Source organism: Gallinula chloropus, assembly GCF_964237585.1.
Source record: "Gallinula chloropus genome assembly, chromosome: 4".
In the NCBI taxonomy this organism is placed as follows: domain Eukaryota; kingdom Metazoa; phylum Chordata; class Aves; order Gruiformes; family Rallidae; genus Gallinula; species Gallinula chloropus.
In genome coordinates, this window is record NC_140088.1 from 82,389,918 (window position 1) to 82,410,565 (window position 20,648).

Below are 20,648 nucleotides of genomic sequence, written 5' to 3' on the forward strand. Positions count from 1 at the left end.
TATTATTAATCATAGTGAGAATAATGAGAAAAGAGCTGTGGTTGTGTCCCGGGGTAGCCCGGGGTGGGTGGGTTTGGCTCCGTGGGCTGGGGCAGCCGGACACCCCCCCCTTCCCCCCTCCCACGCCTGCCCAAATCCGGAGAGCGCCAAGGTCCTGATCCTGCCTGGAGGCGTTGGGGCGCAGGCAGAGATCCGGCCTTGGCCTCCTGGGAGCTGCGGGCGGGCAGCTCCAGATGTGGAGCTGCACATCTGGGGAAAGAGCACTGGCCACGGCGGCGAGAGAGCCGGGAAGCGTGGGGGGGGACGGGACTGGGGTCCCACCGGAGCACCTGTCCCACCCCCAGGCATCCATCCTGCCCTGGAACATCCCACCCCCAACCTCAGCACCCATCCCTTCTGCCCACGGCTTCCGCGGCTGCCACCCCACACCCCGGGGGGTCTCGGCGTCTTGCTGAAGCTGAACCCAGATCGTTTGGGTCATTCCCGGGGGGGGGGGGGGTTCCCCGAGACCCCTCGCTGGCCCCAGAGCGGGGCTGCCCGCTGAGCTATGCCATGCCCAGCCATGCCCCACCACACCGGCGCTGGCCCTGGCCGGGGTCACTCCCGTGGGAGGGGGCCGAGGTGGGGCAGCCGCAGGGCAGCGGGGTGGTGGGACCCACAGCCCTGCACGCCCCGATCCCCACAGCAGCCCCCGGGAGTGGGTCGGAGGGGGCCTGTGCTGCTGGGCTGCGAGGCCAAGGCTCAGGCCTGCTCCGTGTCGCGACTCCGGCGCCGGCCCGGCTCACGTGGGCGGCACGAGGCGGCCGGGCACGGCTGCAAGGGAAAGGACGGGTGGGCACGCTGGGGCAGGGGGTCCCGGTGCTCCTTTAGCCCCGCTCCCAGTGGGATGGGGGGCTCTGGGGTGGGCACATGCCGGGACCTACTGCGCTTAGGAATAGGCCAGTCCCTGGAGCGGCCGCGCAGGCGTGTGGAACTTGTCCGAGTCCTCGAAAGCTGTGTCTGGATGGGGGGAGGGAGGGAAGGAGGGTGAGACGAGGCCGGGAGGGGAGCAGTGGGCACCAGGGGAGGGTGGTGTGGTGCCCCCCACCCTCACCGTGCAGCCCCAGCCATGCCCAGGGTGTGGGGGGCAGGCGTGGAGTCCGGCAGCGGTGCAGGCAGGAGAGTGGGGGCAGCGTGCGGGGAGGGATGTGCAGGCAGCAGGGTGGGCACGGTGCCCCCGGGACCCCCTCTCCCTGGAGCAAAGGGGTGTCCAGGTTGGGCAGGGCTCACCTTGCAGGCTGGTGCCACTGGTGCTGGCACAGGCGGGCGGTGGGGAGGTCTGTGGCCGTACCACGGGCGCGAAGGCGCTTTTCTGCTTCACCGCTGAGATCATGTTGACGGGGGAGAAGGAGAAGACGCCGGTGGGGGTGGAGGCGTTGGTGCCCGACGGGAGGGTGATGGAGGAGGCGCCGAGCGGGGGGCTGGCGGGCATGACTGCGGGGAGAGACCCGCTCAGGCCCGGCAGAGCTGGGGACGCGGTGGTGCTGGATATGCCAGGTGTCTGACACAGGCCAGTGGCACCGCGTGGGACCCAGCTCACAGGGGGCAGGGCTGGGGACAGCACTGGTCACTGTGTTCCTGCTGCTGCAGATGGCTTTGGCCATGGCCCCGGGATGGTGCGTGATTTTGGGGATACCCTGGGGCTGGTGCATGACTTTAAGGACACCCTGGGGCTGCTGCATGGCTTTGGGGACACCCCGGGGGTGATGCACGATTTTGGGGATACCCTGGGGCTGCTGCATGACTTTAGGGACACCCTGGGGCTGCTGCATGGTTTTGGGGACACCCCGGGGGTGATGCATGATTTTGGGGATACCCTGGGGCTGGTACACGACTTTAGGGACACCCTGGGGCTGCTGCATGGCTTTGGGGACACCCTGGGGGTGATGCACGATTTTGGGGATACCCTGGGGCTGGTGCATGACTTTAGGGACACCCTGGGGCTGCTGCATGGCTTTGGGGACACCCCAGGGGTGATGCATGATTTTGGGAATACCCTGGGGCTGGTACACGACTTAGGGATACCCTTGGGCTGCTGCATGGTTTTGGGGACACCCCAGGGGTGACGCATGCTTTTGGGGATACCTCAGAGTGGGCACATGATTTTTAGGACACCCCAGGGATGCTGCATGATTTTGGGGACGCCCTGGGGCTGGTGCACAACTTTAGGGACACCCTCAGATTTTAGGGACACCCCAAAGTGGGTCCACGACTCTGGGGTCACCCCAGGGCTTTGGGGGATGCCCCAGGGCCCCGACTCACTGGCGTAGGGGGAGTTGGCAGTGGAGCCGTTGAGGAAGCTGGGGGAGCCGGGCACCCCCAGGCCGGCCATGGTGCCGCTGCCGTAGCCGTTGATGCCGGCGCTGCTGTAGCTGCTCTGCTGCGGCGTGGAGCTGGGCACGTAGCCCCGCGGTGAGACGCTGCCCGTGTTCCTGGGGTAACCTGCGGGCAAGGGGGGCCGGGGGTGGCACGGGGCAGGGGGGCACCCCCTCCCGCTGCCCGGCATGGCCCCCAGCCCACCTTGCTCGGTGCCCTGCGGCGAGTCACCGATGTTGACAGCCAGCTGGCTGCCGAAGGAGTTCACCCCCATCATGCTGGCGGGGCCGTGGGTGCCAGCCAGAGAGGAGAGCTGGCTGGCGTTGCGGGGGACGCTGTACAGCGCCTCGGCGATGTCTGCCGCTCGCTTCAGGATGATGTCCTTGGGGAGAGGGGACACACACACACACACACGCGTGAGGACGGTGTCACCCCACAGCACGCGGAGCCTCGAGTGACCCCCACGGCTTGTGCTGGGCAGCGACAGGGTGGAGAGGGCAGGAAAGCTGAGACCGCCCCAGCTCATGTCACCTCCCAGGGCACCCAAGGGTCCCTGGGGCGCAGGACCCCCCAGGTCGTGCCGCCAGATGAAGGGACGTGGGAACAAAGGCGGCTTTGGAGGCGCCGGACGCAGCGGCTCTCCCTTCCGCTGCAGGTGGGGGGCTGGGGGTGGGGTGGGGGGGGCCGCACGGCGCTGACTCAGCACCCGAGGAATCCTGATGTGAAGCAGATGTGAGGCCAGGAGCCTGCAGCCAGCTCCTGCATCCCTACTGCAGCGCGGCAGGCTCAGGGCGTGCAGCTCAGGGTGGGCAGCTCGGCGTGGGGGGCTGGGAGCAGGCAGGTGGGATGAGCTGGGGGTCCCAGTGGGACGTGGCGGGGGGGCTGTGGTACCTGGTTGCTGTGTGGCATCCCATAGAGAGCCTCCACCAGATCAGCTGCCCGCTTCAGCAGGACCTCCTGGGCAGGGAGCAGGACGGGGATCAAGGAGGGGTCTGCACCCCCCCAGCCCCTTCTGCATACAGAGGGCCCCACCACCATGCCACATCCCTGCACCAGTGACATTTCCCCATACCGACACCTCCCCAAGCTGCTGCCCAAAGCCCCAGCCCAGCACCCATGAGGGGGATCCAGCAGGGGCTCACTGTGTCCCCCTGTGGCCCCTATCCCTTGGTCCTCTGGCAAGGTGGTGCCCAGCACCCATGGGTGATGACACACCCCTGCCAGCACCCCTGGGTGTCACTGGGCACGGCTCAGCATCCGCACCAAACCCCAGGGGGTCCTTACCTTGGGCAGGCGCTCGGGGTCCCCAGGGTGGCGGGGGATGACTTTCTGAAGCCGCTGGAACCCATAGTCGATGGTGGGCTCGTTCAGCGCTGCCAAGAGAGAGACCCCCATGGGGAAACTGAGGCATGGACAGTGTGGGCTGAGCCAGGGCACAGCGGGGATGCAAACCCCACCTCCCACAAACACAAACACCCATCCCCTCTCCCTCTAACCCCACAGCAGAGCTGCCCTGGTTGGGGGTCCCCAGGCAGGGCAGCGGGCACTGAGGCCCCTTGGGTGCCACACTGGGGGGTTTGCACCCCTTTTCCCCACGGCGTGTGCACCTCCTTTCCTGGGGTTCTGTGCCCCTCACCGGTGTAGACGAAGCGTCCTGGGGCGCCCTTGCAGAACTGCTTGGACTTGTAGGAGAGCGTCACCTCCACCACGCCGGGGATGTGCCGCGGGGGGGTCTGCACCCGGATGGCATGAGGAGTGATGAGCTGCAGAGTGAGACAGGGCTCAGCCTGCAGCTGGGGGGAGCAGGGGGGAGGCTTGCTGTGTCCCCCACCACCACCACCCACCCTCCCTCCCTTCCTCCCCAGGCCCTACCTCGCTCCACACCAGCATGGTGCCGAAGACAACCTGCAGCCCGTCGAAGAAGTTGTCGCCGATGACGATGACGGTGGCACCTCCAGTGGTCCAGCCCTCGCTGGGGCTGATGGCTTTGATGCAGGGGGTGGCTGCTTCGGGCGGGAGGGGAGAGACAGGGCAGCAGTGAGTGTGGGGGCGCGGGGGCGGGAGCGGGGGGCGCCAGGGTCGGGGCTGGGGGAGAGAAGGCAGAGAGGGAGAGCAGAGGCAGAGTGAGAACCTGGCAGCGGCGAGGGCAGGGGCACAGACATGGGCGGGCACGGACACACGGACATGGACAGGCACCAGGCAGGAGCAGGGGGAGGGGGGAAGGCTGTAGGGGACAGAGAGAAATGGGGGAGCTGCGTGGGCAGGGGATGGAGAGCGTGTCAGTGGGGTTGGGGGGAACGTGGAAAGAGTGTACACAGGATGGACAGACAGATGGACAGAGAGACAGCAGGGTAGATGGGGCATGTATGCATTGGACAGAGGGGCACAGACACGGCGGACACACAGACAGACAGTGGTGGATGGACAGAGCACCCAGGAGGGCAGGACAGCCTGTTGGCATGGGACAGGCAGAGGGGCACAGGGACAGAGGGAAAACGCAGGCGCGTGGATGTAGAGGCCACGCGTGCGTGTGCCGGGCAGACGGACAGACGGACAAGGTGTCAATACAGGGCTGGGCACCCCTTAGGGAGGTGCTGATTTGGGGGGGGGGTCTACCCTGGCCCTGTGGGGTACAGGCCGCTGTGGGTCTGCCCCTCCACACGGCCAGGTCCTGGCACACACGGGGCTGGGGGGGGTGGGGAGGGGGGGTGGGTGCGGGCGCGTGCTCCGCGGGGGTCTCACCTTCGGAGGGGTCGAGGCGCCGTGCCCGCCGCCCGTGCTTGGAGTTGTTGTGGACAAACATGTTGTCAGACACGGCCAGGACGTGGCCGTCCACGTTCACCGTCGTCGACACGACCACCTGCGGCACGACCCGGCGCTTGGCACACCCCTTGCCCCACGGGGACCCCCAGTGTGTCCCCAGCCCCATCGGATCATCGCCCCCCCCCCCTTCCCCTTCCCGCTCATCTCTGGTGTCCCCCTGAGCCTCCAGCCCCTCGGTGCCGAAGGGGGTGCATGCAGGAGCACTTAGGTGCACACATGCACCCCACACCCCCATAGCCACATACACCCCCCTCAGCACTGCCCCAGCACCAGCACCACCCCATCACCATGTCACCGGCCAAGGGGGGACCCCAAGGGACACCCTGGCCCATTCCTTGCACCCCCTCCCCACCCCACCCCACCCCTGCACCCCGCTCCCTTCCTCCGGCATGGACTTGGCTGCTCTCCCGGAGCTGCTTGGCGCTATGCAAATTGGATAGGTCGTTAATCATGTAAAAATGTCACAATTATCATATCTTTACGAGAGGCCCTAATGAAGGCGCCCGTGCTGGGTGGGGGACGGGCCGGACCCCCCCCCTTCTGCTCCGCTCCCGAACCTCCAGCTGCTGCTGAGAGAGATGGGCTGAGGGCAGGGGACATGGCGGGGGGTGGGAGGGGTGAGGGGAGCTGGGGAGGCTGTGGAGGGGAAATGGGGGTTGCAAATGGGGGGGTTGTGAAGGGTTTGGAAGGAAATTAGGGTCTGTAGAGGGGGGCGAGGGGAATTAGGGGCTGCAAAGGGGGCGAGGGGTGTTGTGAGTCTGAGAAGAGGGTGAGGGGAGTTGGGATTTGCAAGGGGACCGAGGGGAACTGGGGACTCGACTCCCCAAACAGATCCCTAATCGAGTCCCGAATTCCCCACTACCCCTTTGGAAACACAGGAGGGCTCCAACCCCAGCCCCTCCTGCAGCCCTGGGGTACAAAGCAGGGTTTGAGGGGTGCAGGGTGGGGGGATATCCCGGTGCTTACCTGGAAGCGCCGCATGTCCCGGGGGTTCCCCGCGTTCTTCAGGCAATTTTGGTTGCATTTGAGGAAAAACTTGAGGAAAAACCTGGGATGGAAGGAAAGTACCCAGCGATGGGTGCCCACGAACTTTGGGGACACACATGGACACACACACGGACACGGGACATGGAACCCAAAGTCCCTGTGATGTTTTCCCCCACCCCATCCATCAGTTCCCAGCACTGGAGAAAAGCAGGGACAGGTGCCCCCCTTGTTCCAGTGTCCCCAAACAGACCCTGTGCGTCACCCCACATGCCAGAGGTGTGCACAGCTGGAAACACACCCATGAGTGTGCACTGGCACACTGGGGTTTGCATAGCTGTGTGTGCACATGGAGCAGCTGCAGGATCCTAGGACGTCCTGGGGGACCCCCTGGCTGCATGGGGTGCTGCCCCTCCCCATCTCCCGGCTGGAAGATGGATGGGCAGGAGGGAGAAGCTGCTCCCGAGGCCGTTTGTCTGTGTAATCAGCCTTGGCCCCTCCAAAACTGCTGGGCAGCGCAAGCACCATGCAAGGAGGGGCAGGGCTGGGCACGGCGGTGCCCACACGTGTGGCCACGCACAGGGATCAATCACAGTGCAGCACGGCCAGATGTGGTCCCCAGGACCCACAGCTGGGGTGTCTGTGGGCGGGGTGTCCCTGTGCACACCGGGGCTCCCACCCTGTGTGGTTTCAGGCTCTGAGGTGAGAGCTGCTCAGCTGTGCCCGTCCCCAGCCATGGGCCAGCCCGTGGTACACACACAGCCACGGGCACCCTGAATGGCCACACACAGGCACCCTCACCCTGCACACACACACACACACACGTGGTGTGGCTCACACACATGCATGGCTCTGTGCCCATCGCGCCGTGCCAGCTTTGCCCTGGCAGCTCACCGTGCTGTGCCAGCTGGCTGCACAGCTCCAGGGCACGGCCGTGCCCTGTGACAGCCCCATGGGAAGTCCCCGAGCTGTGTCAGGTCACTGCACCGCGCCAGGCTCTGCGCCAGCTCACCGTGCCAGGCCAGTGCCATGCCAGGCCACCCTGCCCCCATCCCTCTGAGGCCCCTCTCCCCATCTCTCTCTGCCCCCCCATCCCATCCCATGCCATCCCATGCCATCCCATCCCATCCCATCCCATCCCATCCCATCCCATCCCATCCCATCCCATCCCATCCCATCCCATCCCTCTGTCCGCCCTGTCCAATCCCTCTTATCCCCCCCACCCCCGGCCTGACACCCCACCCGAGCACCCGGCCCTGTACCCCGACATCCCGGTGCAGCACCGTACCGCATCCCAGCCCCCAGCCCCAAGGGCTTCAGCGGGGCTGGGAGGGGGGAGCCGGGGCAGGGTGGTGGGGAGGGGAGGCAGACACGACCCTCTCTGCTGCCGGATCCCCAGGGACAACGGGATACCAGGGACAGGAGGAGCCCGGGGAACCCCTCGGGGACAGGCGCAGGGATGGGAACAGGAGTTGCAACCTCCCCGGCCCCATCCCTGGAGACCATTGGGACCCTTCCCCCCCCCCTCCGAGGGACTCCGGGCACCCAGTGTGACCCCAGAACAGAGAGGGCACCCCCAAATCACGAGCCCGGAGCACACCGAGGGGGTCCTGCCCAGGCGCTGCGGGGACATCGCCCACAGGGGGACGGTTTTCCCGGGCAAGGGCAGGAAGAGGGGGGACACCCCCCCCCCCCCCCCCCCGTGTCCCCCCGTCACCCGCCGCCTGGCAGGAGGTAATCAGGGGAAGGAAGGAGCTGGGAAAACGGCAGGAACACCCCCCACCACCCCCCTCCCGCCACGAGATTGACAGGGGCGGCGTGGGGCTGGGGGGGACCCCCCGACACACACCCCCCGGCCCCGCTCTGCTGAGGGAGGGGAGGGGGGGTGGGGGGGACAATCCTGCACCCCAGGTCGGCCCCGTCCCCCCCGAGCGGCAGCCGCGCATATGGGCCCGGGAGTTAAAAATACAGGCGCGGTGCATGCATTAGCATCCCTAATGCACAGCGCTCCCCATTTAATATGCAAATTCCCGGCGCTGCTGCCGAACACCTTCTGTTCCGAGCGCATAAATTTGAATTTGCAATTAGAATAATCTTGTATAATTAATGAAAAGCGTCAATTTTAGCTCCTAAGTAATTTGATTAACATGTTGATAGGGCACTTATCTGGCTCTCTAAACCAGTGGGGCTGGGCGTCGGGCTGGGGAGCGGGGCTGGAGGGGAGGGGGGGGGGGGGGGGCACACGACACATAGAGGAGGTGGGGGGAGAGAGGGGTGGTGGGCTGGGGACCCGCCTGGCCCCGGGTGACCCCCGAGGGCCCAGGGGATGGAGGAGGGCGGGGGTGAGGGGCATGAGGGAAGCCCCCAGATGCTCTCGGGACGGGGATGGGGATGCCAGAAGCAAGGGGATGTCACCTCCCTGGGGGGCTGCCCCAAGGGGACCTGGGGACCCCAGGGGACATTTGCCACAGGGAGAGGGGGATCAGTCCCAGCCTCTGGTGCAGGGCAGGTATGGGGCACCCTGGGCCTCCCTGTGCACCCCGGGCCTCCCTGTGCACCCCAAGAGCACCAGCATGGGGTGCAACACCCAGGAGACCCATAGGATGAGAGATTGGGAGTATGGGGGGGGGGGTATGGGGACCCTGTTACCAGGAGGCCAGGACACAGCTGGCTGGGGGGGGCTAGGGGGTACACAGCTGGCTGGGGTCAGGGCGTGGGGAGGCCGGGGGTCAGGGACCTGCTGCAGCAGGGCTGGTGCCACTTGCAGGAGCAGAAGATGGGGTCTGCCAAGCAGGGGCTGTGACATCCCCTGTCCCCATGCACCCCTGGGGCTCGGCTCACAGGGAGCCCTCTGCACCAAGGGGCCCCACTGGCAGCAAGGAGGGGGCACACACAGCACTGGCCACCCCCAGCCTCCCCACCACGTCCCCCTGCCCAATGCTGAGGTGACTGAACCCTGCAGAGGTAGTAGGGGGTCCCTAACCACCGTACTCCCCCCTGCCCAGCACCCTTGCAGAGCTGGGCTTTGCCTGGTGTCCCCAGGGAGATGTCACCACGCCAGGAAATGCAGGAGGAACCTGAACGGGGGACCCCTGCATGAGGAAGGAGGGATGGGGACACGACAGGACGGACAGATGGACATGTGGGGTCTGGGGATGCTGAGGGATGGGGGAACAGCTCAAGGGATGGGGAGGGAGAGGAAAAGGGAGGGAGGGAGAGACAGGTGAAGGGGTGGATGGGTGGACGGACGGACGGACGGATGGATGGATGGATGGATGGATGGATGGATGGATGGATGGATGGATGAATGGATGGACGGATGGCTGGATGGCTGGACGGACACACAGACAGACAAGAAGGGGAGATGGGGGGATGAGAAGGACAGGGATGAGTGGAAGGAGATGGAGGGGGGAAGGATGTGTGGCTGGAGGGAGGTCAGGTGAGTGGTGTCTAGGGAGGGCAGAGGACAACGGCTGCCGACAGACAGACAGACAGACACCTGTCCCAACGCCGGGAGGACAGGCTGCCCCTGCACCTGGCAGGGGAGGGGGAGGGACACATCCCTCTCTGCGGGACACGTACCCGGGGACCCCGGCCCGCACCGGGGCGTCCCCGGCGGGGGTTGCGGGGCTGCCGCTCGCTCCCCCCGGAGGGGCTGGATGCGGCCGGGATAGTTTGTTTGTTTGTTGGTTTGTTTGTTTGTTTGATGCGCGTGGGAAGTGCCGCGCTGCCGGCAAACGGCGCCTTCCCCATCTGTCACGGCCGGTTGTCACCGCAGCGTGCCGGACTGGGGAGCGCCACGTCATCCCCCCCCCTTCCCCCCCCCCCCAATTCCTCCTCCCGGCCCCCAAACGCTGCTCCCCCAGCTCATTAACGCTAACGAGGCAGCGCTCCGAACCGGTGCCCAGCCCTGGGGAGTCCTCATGTTGGCTCCCCGGGGGATCCCCACCCCGGTGTTGTCATTCCCTCCCCACCCCCCCCCCCCCCAACCTGGCTCCAGCGAGGTGTAGGGACCCCCCCACACCCCCCGCCCCGTACCTGTCGATGATGACGGGGTCGGAGGGGGTCTCGTTGCGGTTCCCGCAGCTCTTCTTGTCGCAGCAGCGGCTGGGCATGGCCAGGGAGAGGAGCCGGTGTGAGGGGAGCGGGGGGGGGGTGTCAGACCTACCCCCACACACCCAAACACCAGGGAAGAACCCGCCAAACCCCCATCACCTGTCCTCATGCCCCCCCGCCGCCCCCCCCCATCTTCCAGCCCTGTGTGGCAGAGTGGGGACTCCTGCCCCAGGGAGAGTGGGGGGTGGGAGGGGGGGCAGAGGGGGTGGGTGCCCCAACAAGGGCCCAGGGTGCTGGGCTGGAGGGGACACACACGACACCCCCAAGGTGGGGACATCAGCTGTGTGATGCCAGTGCATTGGGAGGCCGTGGTGCTGCAGACCCCCTCACCCACCCCGTGCCCCCACCCCATGCCACGGGGCTGGGCTCTGATGTGGGGCTCTCTGGGTTGTGGGGTGCACCCCAACCCCGGGAAACACTCGGTGAAACAACATGGGGGAAGGTGGGGGGGTGGCTCTGAACCAGGGGTGTCCCAGCCCTGCGCTCCCGGGGGCTCCACGTCACCCATGGGGACACATCAGGGCTGGGCTCGTGCCAGCACCATCCGACAAACACAGCAGTGCCGGCCCCGGGGGGGCCCCTGGCAGTGTGGGGGGACCCCGGGCCTGGCATCGTTAGCGTGGCTCCTGAGATCAATTAGCCGCGCTGGCACGGAGCGCTAATTTGCACAAACACCGAGCGCGAGGGTGGTAAACAAGCGCGGCGCTAATGGGGCACGGGGGACCCCCACACTGGCAGCATGGCATGCCCATGCACCCCACCCCACTGCCCGGGACCCCCCCCCCCCATCCCCTATCCCCACACCCACCTGCACATGATCTCGTGGGTGAGGAGGACCCGGCACATCTCGGGGTTCTTGTCCTGCCCCTCGTAGATGATGGCCTGGGGGAGAGAGAGCGCACCCAGGGGTGCCACCGCCTCTGTCCTCACCCCCCCAGCCCAGGGACCACCCCCCCTCCGGAGTCACCCTGGCCCGGGTGTGAGCAGGGAGTGATCGTGGTTGGGGGAGGAAGAGTTGTGTGGGTGCTACATGTGAGCACACGCACACACGTGTGTTCAGCCCCGCACACGTGTGTGCCTGAGCTGTCTCTGCTCTGCACACCCACACACATGTCCCTGAGCCGTCCCTGCCCTGCACACCCGCACACGTGTGTGCCTGAGCTGTCTCTGCCCTGCACACCTGGACATGCATGTCCCTGAGCTGTCCCTGCCCTGCACACCCACACACGTGTCCCTGAGCTGTCCCTGCCCTGCACACCCGCACACGCGTGTCCCTGACCCATCTCTGCCCTGCACACCCAGACACACGTGTGCCTGAGCTGTCTCTGCTCTGCACACCTGGACACGTGTGTGCCTGAGCTGTCTCTGCTCTACACACCCAGACACACGTGTGCCTGAGCTGTCTCTGCTCTGCATACCTGGACATGCGTGTCCCTGAGCTGTCCCTGCCCTGCACACCCGCACACGCATGTCCCTGAGCCGTCCCTGCTCTGCACATCCAGACACGCGTGTGCCTGAGCCGTCTCTGCCCTGCACACCCACACACGTGTGTGCCTGAGCTGTCCCTGCCCTGCACACCTGGACATGCATGTCCCTGAGCTGTCTCTGCTCTGCACACCCAGACACGTGTGTGCCTGAGCTGTCTGCTCTGCACACCCGCACACACGTGTCCCTGAGCCGTCCCTGCTCTACACACCCAGACACGCGTGTGCCTGAGCCGTCTCTGCTCTGCACACCTGGACACGCGTGTGCCTGAGCTGTCTCTGCTCTGCACACCCGCACACGCGTGTGCCTGAGCCGTCCCTGCTCTGCACACCCGCACACACGTGTGCCTGAGCTGTCCCTGCCCTGCACACCCGCACACACGTGTGTGCCTGAGCTGTCCCTGCTCTGCACACCCGCACACGCGTGTGCCTTGTGTGCCAGCCTGGCACTCCCACGTGCGCACACACGTGTGCAGGTGGCCCCTGGGGACTCGGTGGCCGGCGCGGCCGAGACCCCAGCCCCACGGCGTTACCTGCTTGGACATGGAGTCGATGAGGCGGACGTAGAGGTCCTGCTCGGTCCGGAGCCCTGCGGCGAGAGCGGAGGGGTCAGCCCTGCCCGCGGCCCCCCCGGCCCCCCCGGCCCCCACACCCACCGTTGCTGTACAGCAGCTGGAGCCGGTAGTGGATCCCATTGTTGGTTTTCTCGCCGTTCTGCTCCTGGGGAGGGGGACACACACACACACACAGAGGGGACATCACAGTCCCCTCTCAGTACACACACCCCCCCCCCCCCCCCCACCAGCCCCAGCCTGGCTCAGGGTAGTGAAGCCTCTCTGGCAACTCTTCACATGTGCAATGAGTTTGGGAGCGGTCTCAGCCCTGGCAGCACAGGCTCCTGCATCCCTCTGAGAGTCAGGCAGTGTGGGGAGAGGGGTGTGAGTGGCTGGGCAGGGACCCTGTACCCCCCCCCACATCCCCATCCCCAGGTCTCACCCGCTCCTTCTCCACGAAGTCGATGAAGGAGGTGCGCTCGATCTCCACGGGCTGGCCCTGCCGGTCGTACATGGCCAGGACGAAGTGGAAGAAGTTGGATTTCCGCAGGTTGGAGGGGGGCTGCTTCTCAAAGTGGGCTCGGGCCAGGCCCACCCCGCTGCCAGCAGGAAGGGGGAGAGGGGGTGGTGAGCTAGGGGGGGCTGCAGGGACAGCCAGAAACCCTGGGACCCCCAGCGCCCCGTTCCCAGGGGAAGGAGGGGGTAGGGGATGCACAGCAGCATCACTGGCCCCTGGGGATGGCACCGGGGACAGGAGGGGACATCAGCGAGCCCCCCACACCCGCTGCCACCTGGCAGAGGAACCTTTGGCTGCCTTGGTGATGGGATGGTGACACCGCAGCGGTGGCACAACGATGGCTCCAGCACTGGCCGGTCCTTGGGGTCCACGCGAGTGGCACCTCGTGCCCACGCGGTCCCTGCCCAGTGTCACCGCCGGCACAGCAGGAGCCAGCGTGGCGGCGGCGGCGGCGTGGGGGGCCGTGGCAGCCCCAGCAGCCCCCAGTGCGGCAGCCAGCGAGGAGAGGGGGCCAAGATAAACAGGCAGATGTAAAACGTTCCCCCTTCGGTGATTAAAAACACATCGGGATGAGCGAGGCGGGGAGGGATGGGGAAGGGGGGGGGGGGGGCTTGGCTCCTCCTGTGGTGACCTCCGGGGGGCTTAAGCTGCCAGAACCAGTTCCCACGCTGTGCTGGGGCCAGCTCCCGCACCCCATGGGGACCCCACGGGCTTCACAGACTTCCCCGTGGTGTGGGGCAGGACTCCATGGACATCCCGGCCCCCCCCCACAGCCCCCAGAACGGAGCAGGTCCCTGCAGACCCCCAGATCTCACTATGTCCTGCAGACCCCACCAATGTGGGGTCAACACTGGGGTGCAAACAAGGGACACACACAGAGGTGTGGAGACAGACCCCCGCTGCAGGTTCCTGCCTGCCCCAGCACCCCAGCCCAGCTCCCAAGAGCCTGCCTGGGGACACAGCTTGGGGGATGATGGGCTGGGGGCTCAGTGTCACCCCCCCCTGCTGCCAGCCTGAGGGGGTCCTTCTGCCACCACCCCAGCCGTGGAGGGACACAGCCATCACTGGATGGGTGTCCTGGGAATGGGGCAGTGGGGTCACACCCAGCCCCCTGCCCACAGCACCCTGACAGGGGCACATGATGGAAGGGTGTGGGGACACAGCGAGGGTGAGGAGCAGGACCCCGAGCACCATGACCCCAAAGAGCCCCAGGGACACAAGTGGGGGCCAGGGGGAGAGCACCCCTCTGCCTGCAGCTGCAGGGCAGAGTAGGAACCCGAGCCCTGTCCCCACAGGGCCCCCAGCCCCACACGACCCCCAGCTTACACCCCACCAGGGTGGCTTCCCCAGCTGTGGGGGGTCCATCACTCCCACCCTGCTCCTCCACAGCTGCCCCCAGCCCCCACCCCCCACCCCCCCTCCTTTAATGATGCTCCTGGGCTTTAATTTCCCCCTGCGTGGCGTTTAGCCCCCGCCCTGACACCAGCTGTGGTCATGGCCGAGGCCAAGTGCAAAGCTCAGGCCTTGAAACCCTTGGGGACACCCCTCTGGGGACACTTCTCAGCGATGGGGTAAAGCTTGTTAAGAGATTGCCCAGGAGCCAAAACCTCCCCAGGTGGCAAACGCCGGGGCACCCTCGCCTGGCACACGGGTGCCCCTGTGTACGGCCACCACGCATGTCCAGTCACACGTGTGCTCCCAGGCACACCCCGTGGGTGTCCCTCTCAGGGGCCATCCCCATGGCATCAGGCCCCATGCCATGGGGCATCACCCCCCCACATTCTCACCGTGCCCCCCCCATCCCAGCGTGCCCAGCTGGCATCTCCCCGATGGACGGGGACCCCCCAGTGTCCCGCAGACCCTGCTGTCCCCCTGGCAGCATCCCCATCCCCGCTGCGCTGGGGTTCCCAGCAAGCCAGCGCCTGCCTGACCCCCCCCCTATTCCCCTCAGCCCCCCCCACAAAGCGCCCTAAAGTGCTGGAGGAGGGGGTGGGGCGGGGGGCAGGCGATGAGCCGCCAGCCCGGCCGGGTAATGGCTGCATCTCCGCTCCCAGCGCGGCGAGACCCCGGCGCTCGGAGCGCCGAGCCCGCTGCCATTAATTATTAAAGGCAATCAGAGCATTTCCTAGCAGCGCAGCCCGGCGAGCGTCTCTTACAGTAAAGCAGCATCTTCCCTTGGCGGAGCCGCCAGGCACCGGGGGCACCGCGCAATTACGCAGCCACGGCTCCCCGGGCTGCGGGAGGAGGAGGAGGAGGAGGAGGAGGGGGGTACAGGACCCCACCCGGGGGGCTGAGACCCTGTGTGGGCTCAGCCCACAGTCCCCCCAGCCCTTCAGCCCTCTGTGGGGTGGCCGGTCTGGGGCTGTGGGGGGACAGGTGGCATCGGCCAGGGACACTGCGGTGGTCTGGGGTCCTGTGGGAGGGGGTGGTGTGTCTTTGGGGGTGCTGGTGTGAGCCCCCCCAAGCCCAGGGTTGGGGAGGGGTGCAGGATGCAGGTTGGGTCTGGGGGCGATGCGTGCTCCATGAGCATGTCTGCACAGGTGTTGTGGCCGGTGTGTGGCACACACCAGCTCCCAGGCACCGTGGTGGGTCGGGGGGCACTGCAGGCTGTGGGGGGCACGGGGGTGGCCAGGTGTCTGTGAGCCCCATCCTTGCATGGGGGGTGCAGGGCACGCGGGACCCCATTGGCACATGCCAGAGCCGCTGCGGCCATGCAGCCCTGTGTGCAGCCCACCCCCCCCCCAGAGCCCCCCAGTGCTACCCAAACTGGGACCAGAGTTCATCCTCTTCCTCAGGGAGCTGCATGGAGAAGTTTCTGGGTGCGCAGCAGCAAGGGCAGCACCTTCCTGCACCCCGGCTCAGACACTGCAGACCACCACCCTGGCACTGCCCCACCACCCCCCACCCCTGGCACCCAGGGCCAGTCCAATGTGGCCGGGGGGACCACAGCTCCCTTGGTCCAGAAACTCCCTGGGGGCTCCAGGCTGGGCCACAGCAGTGGCTGTTCTCCCTGCCCCACGGTGCCTGGGATGGGGCTGGGTGGCTTTGCTGGGATCGGGGTGGGGGGGAGAATCGATGCAGTTTTCAAGCATCCTGGAGCATCAGCAAAGGCGGCAGCTTTTGGGGAGCCCCTGGGGAGCCCCTCCAGGGCTTCAGCTGTGGGGCACAGTCGCAGTGCCCGGTATTGGGGGCTGAGACCATGGCTGGGGACCCCAGGCTAGGGGACAGTCCACAACACTGGGTGATTTTGCCCACAGAGCAGGTCGGTGCTGGGACTGCCGGGATGTCACACTCCACCAGGACAGGGAAGGGACCCCCTCAAACCCCCCCAAACTCACAGTTCCTGGCTGGGCAGAGGGCGTGGGGCACCCCAGGGTGGCAGTGCCCAGGCTGGCCCAGGTCCCACCTGCTGTCACCCCTGCACAAAGCCACTGCACCCCTCACCGACCCCCCCCCCCCCCAAAGTCCACGGCGCACACCGGGGTGGGGTGGGGGAGCGCAGGAGCTGGGGGCAGGGGCGAAGGTGTCCCCCCGCTGTGACCCCTCTGGGCACAGGGTGGAGAGAGAGCAGGGGGTCAGGATGCACAGGAACCCCCCCACCCCGGGAGGGCAGAAGATGGGGACAGGGTGCAGGGACCCCCCTGAGGAGGGCAGGGGTTGGGGCTGTGGCACAGCAAGCCCAGCGGTGCCGGCTGCCAGGAGATGGGGGTGTCAGCACTGCCAGCCCTGCCCTTGCCCCCAGACCCTTTTCCCAGCTGAGACAGGGCTCGGGGTGCTGGTCCCCGTGCAAACACACCATGGCACAAGCTGGCAGCTCCAGCAGCAGCTTCTGCCCTGCTGCCAGCACCCACCTGCCCTCCCAACACAGGGCAACAGGCCTGGCACGCACGGGGTGCCCCAGGTACTCAGGGTGCTGCCGTCTGTGGGGGCCCCAGGACGCTGAAGGTACACAGGGGTAGGGGTTACCTGGAGGCCCAAGGAGCCCAGGGCATGTGGGGCATGTGGGGTGCCCAAAACACCGAGGGTACGAGGCACCTGGGATGCCCCAGGCATCCTGGCTGCCTGGGGATCCTGGGGTGCTGAGGGTGGGGGTGCCCAGGGTGCTGGGGATGTGCAGGGTACCTGGGGTACCCGCAATACCCATCGTGCCTGGGATGCCCACAGCACCTGGGATGCCCATGAAGCCCACGGTACCTGGGATGCTCGCAGTGCTGGGGATGCCCACAGTGCCTGGGATGCCCATCGTGCCCGGGATGCCCACGGCACCCAGGACACCCACAGTGCTCAGGGTGTCTGCAGCGCTTGGGGTGCTTGAGGAGCCTGGGATGGTCACGGTGACTGGCATGCCCACAGCTCCCGGGATGCTCACGGAGCCTGAGAAGCCCACGGAGCCTGGCACACCCACAGCAACTGCACCCAGGATGCCCGGGGAGCCCGGGATGCTCACGGTGTCCAGGATGCTCACGGAGCCCAGGATGCCCGCAGTGCCCCAGACACCCGCAGTGCCTGGGATGCCCACGGAGCCCGGGATGCCCAGGATGCCCGGGATGCCCACAGTGCCCAGGATGCCTGCAGTGCCCAGGACGCCCGCAGTGCCCGGGATGCCCGCGGAGCCCCTTACCTCTGCGCTGCCGTGCTGGCGTCCAGGATGCCGGTGCCCTGCAGCCAGCGGACGGAGGGCAGCCCGGCGGTCAGTGGCTCTTCCTTCATGGGTAGCCCCCCCCGGGGCAGCACCTCCTGCACGGAGAACATTGCAGGGGCTCAGCGGCCGCCCCCAACTTTCCTGCCCCGGGCCCGGCAGGCAGAGCTCAGAGCCGGGCAGGTGCCCGGGGCCGCCGTCCCGGCCGCCGGGGAAGCGGCATCTGCGGCGGGTTGGCCGGGTAGGAGCGGGGGGAGGCTCGGGGGGAGGCTCGGGGGGAGGCGGGAGGCGGAGGCAGGCGGAGGCAGGGCCGGAGAAGTTGGAGACGGAGGCGACCGGCAGCCAAGTGCGGGGACCGGGAGGGGAAGGGGCGGGGGGCGGCGAGGGGGGCGGGGTGGTGGTAGTGGAGGGCGGGGGGGGGGCTTTTGGGGAAGGCAGGGGAGGAGTGGAGGGAGGGCTGGAGGGAGGGCTGGAGGAAGGTAGAGGAGCGGAGGGAAGGATGGAGGGAGGCTTCGAGGAGCGGAGGGAGGGATGGAGGGAGGGATGGAGGGAGGGATGGGGAAAGCAGAGGAGGAGTGGAGGGAGGGATGGAGGAAGGCTTATAGGAGGGGAGGGAGGGATGGAAGGAGGCAGAGGAGGAGTGGAGGGAGGGATGGGGAAGGCAAAGGAGGGCTGGAGGAGGGCTGGAGGGAGGCTGCGAGACGGGAGGGAGGGATGGAGAGAGACAGAGCGGAGGGAGGGAGGGATGGAGGAAGGTGGAGAGGAGGAGTAGAGGGATGGAGGGGGGAGGAGGCCGGAGAGGGGCGCGGGAGGGGGCAGGCGCGGCCCGGGATGGGGCGGGCGGCGCCGGCGGGGGTGGGATGGGTGGGTGGGTGGGGGTGGGGGGGGCTCGTTACCAGGCGGGAGGCGGCGGCGGCGGACGCGGCGCGGGGAGGCGGCGGCGGCGGCAGCGGCAGCAACAGCAGGAGCGGGCGGGAGGGGGGGCCGAAGGGCGGCGGGGGCCCGGGGGGGCCCGAGGGTCCGGGGGGGCCACCTCCCCGCCGCCGCCCCGCTCCCCGGCCCCGCCGCCCCGCCGCGGCCACCAGCACCATCAGCACCAGCACCCGCCGCCGCGGCCCCGCCGCCCCGCCGGCCCGGGCCATGCCGCCGCCGCCTCCCCGGGGAGGCAGGGCCGGAGCCGCCGGGGGAGGCGGGGGCCGCGGCCGGGCAGGCTGACATCATTCCGGGGAGGAGCGGTCCCTCCCCGCGCCGGCGGAGGGGCTCCGCGGCCAGCGCCGCACCGGCCGCTCCGGGGGAGGGGACGGCGGGGACCGGGAGGCCCGGAGAGGGGCGGGACGGGATGGGACGGGATGGGACGGGAGGGACAGGAGAGCCGCTGCGTCCAGCCGATATCCCCCCCCCATCCCTCGGACAGGCCGAGGGAGGAGCGGGGAGACCCCGCTGCATCCCCGGGGGGACCCTGGGGAGACCCCGAACGAGCTCCGGGCACGAGGCAGAGGGACCCCACTGCAGACGCCCTGGGGAGACCCGAGCAGGCCTGGGGATGCCCCACAGTGACAGCCCATGGACCCCTGCCTGCACCGCCAGGTGCCTCCTGGAGACCCCACATGAGCTCTGGAGATGGGCTGGAGGGACGTCTCTGCCTCCCCCCAACACCAGTGGGACCTCTCTGGCCCCCCCACACACCCCCCAGGGCCTCCCCTGCAGACACCCCCACAGACCCCTCACAAACCCCACTGAGACCCAGGCAGCCCCTGTGCCCCCACGTGTGCCCAGCGTGACCCCATTTGGGTCCCCTGCGTCTGCAGGGTCCCCCCTCACTGACCCCCCAAGCCCCTCAGACACCTCAGAGTGACCCCAAAGAACCCACCAAGCATACCAAAAGTCCTGGCATGAGTAGCTGGTCCCCTTGAGATGTCCCACATGGGACCCCTACACTCCAGGGTGATGCCTGTGCCCCTCAGCATACCCCAGAGAGGACCCCCAAATAGCCCCCCATGCCCCACTTAAGTCTGACCCCCGTGGGGCACAGCCACTGGGCTCAGCCCCCCATGACACCGTGCCCACAGCAGAGCCACGGTGAAGAGGACCTGTCCTCATCCCCTCCTCACTGTGTGGCCCTGCCAGGGTGCAGGCAGGGAGGGGGGTGCCAGCCCTGCTCATCTGCCTCTGGTCCCTGAGCTGGGGTCTTGAGGGCAAAGGGAAGTACCTAAGGGTGCAGGGACCCCAGGGGTTGCGAGAAGACGCCTGTCTCAGCCCCTCCTGGAGTGTCACCAGCACCCAGTGTGGTGGGATGGGAGCGCAGGGGTGGGGTACACGCTGGCCAGGTGACCCTCACCCTAAGGAGTTGGGGTGTAGTTTGATCCTCTGCTGGGGAGCCAGCCTGGGGGGGAGGCAAGAGGGTCCTGGGGGAGGGAGCAGGGGTCTCCCAAACCCTGGCTGGGTTGGTGGCAGCCAGGCTGTGGGCAGGGCCAGTGAGCGTGGTGCACTGGGACCCCCCAGGCAGCTCCTCACTGTGTCATCAACTCTCACACTGCCCTCTCGCCCGCGGGGCTGGGGGGGGGGCTCAGCAGCCCGTCCCCAGGTCCACGCTGTGACCTCGTGCCACGCAGCACCTCACGGTGCTCTGCAGGCAGCATCTGTCCATCCAGCTCCCCACCCATCCTGCTGTCCATCCATCCCTCCTGATGTCTGTCTGTCCAAGTCCCCACCCATCCTGGTGTCTGTCCATCTGTGCCCCCCCCCCATCCCCAAGTCCATCTGCCCACATCCCACATGCCCACCCATCCCCATGCCCACCCATCCACTCTCCCATCCTGCCCAGATACCCCAGGGATGGGCACCACCGAAGGGACCCCAGGTCCCACCGCGGGCAGAGCAGGGAGCAGGGGGGAACCTGCTCCCTGTCCCCCCCCCATCTTCCACTTCCAGGCAGCACTGGGCTGAGCCGTGCTGGGACGTGTCCCCATGGGAGCCGTGTTCCCAGTGCGGCTCCAGTAATGGGCCCTAATGGTGGCAGCGCAGCCGAGTGCTGGGTGGGGGGTGGGGAGCGCTGGCAGCACCGTGGGGACTGCCCCCCACTCATGGCTGGAGATGAAATTGGGTGGGGGGATGCTCAGGGCTCCTCACTCCACCCACTCCCCAGCAAACCCCATTGAGGCTAAGCAGCGAGGTGG

At 67.5% G+C, this 20,648-nt stretch overlaps 1 protein-coding gene across 2 annotated transcripts; it reads right to left on the minus strand.

Moving 5' to 3' along the window:
• Positions 1-341: 341 nt before the first annotated feature.
• On the minus strand, positions 342-18,614 carry LOC311190955 (transcription factor COE1-like; the record flags this gene model as incomplete). Of its 2 annotated transcripts, XM_084263034.1 has the most annotated exons (17): positions 342-999; positions 1,270-1,473; positions 2,302-2,481; positions 2,560-2,737; positions 3,247-3,312; positions 3,640-3,728; positions 3,992-4,118; positions 4,228-4,361; positions 5,098-5,215; positions 6,145-6,226; positions 10,201-10,269; positions 11,087-11,160; positions 12,296-12,351; positions 12,419-12,482; positions 12,759-12,915; positions 17,455-17,570; positions 18,369-18,614. In XM_084263034.1, 17 exons carry the CDS (start codon positions 18,612-18,614, stop codon positions 929-931), a joined length of 2,031 nt encoding a protein of 676 aa, XP_084119160.1. In that variant the 3' UTR covers positions 342-928. The 2 variants fall into 2 exon arrangements, with proteins under 2 accessions (XP_084119160.1, XP_084119161.1); XM_084263035.1 differs by lacking the exon at positions 18,369-18,614 and having other exon boundaries at positions 4,228-4,358; positions 17,455-17,585.
• Between the last annotated feature and the right edge of the window lie 2,034 nt (positions 18,615-20,648).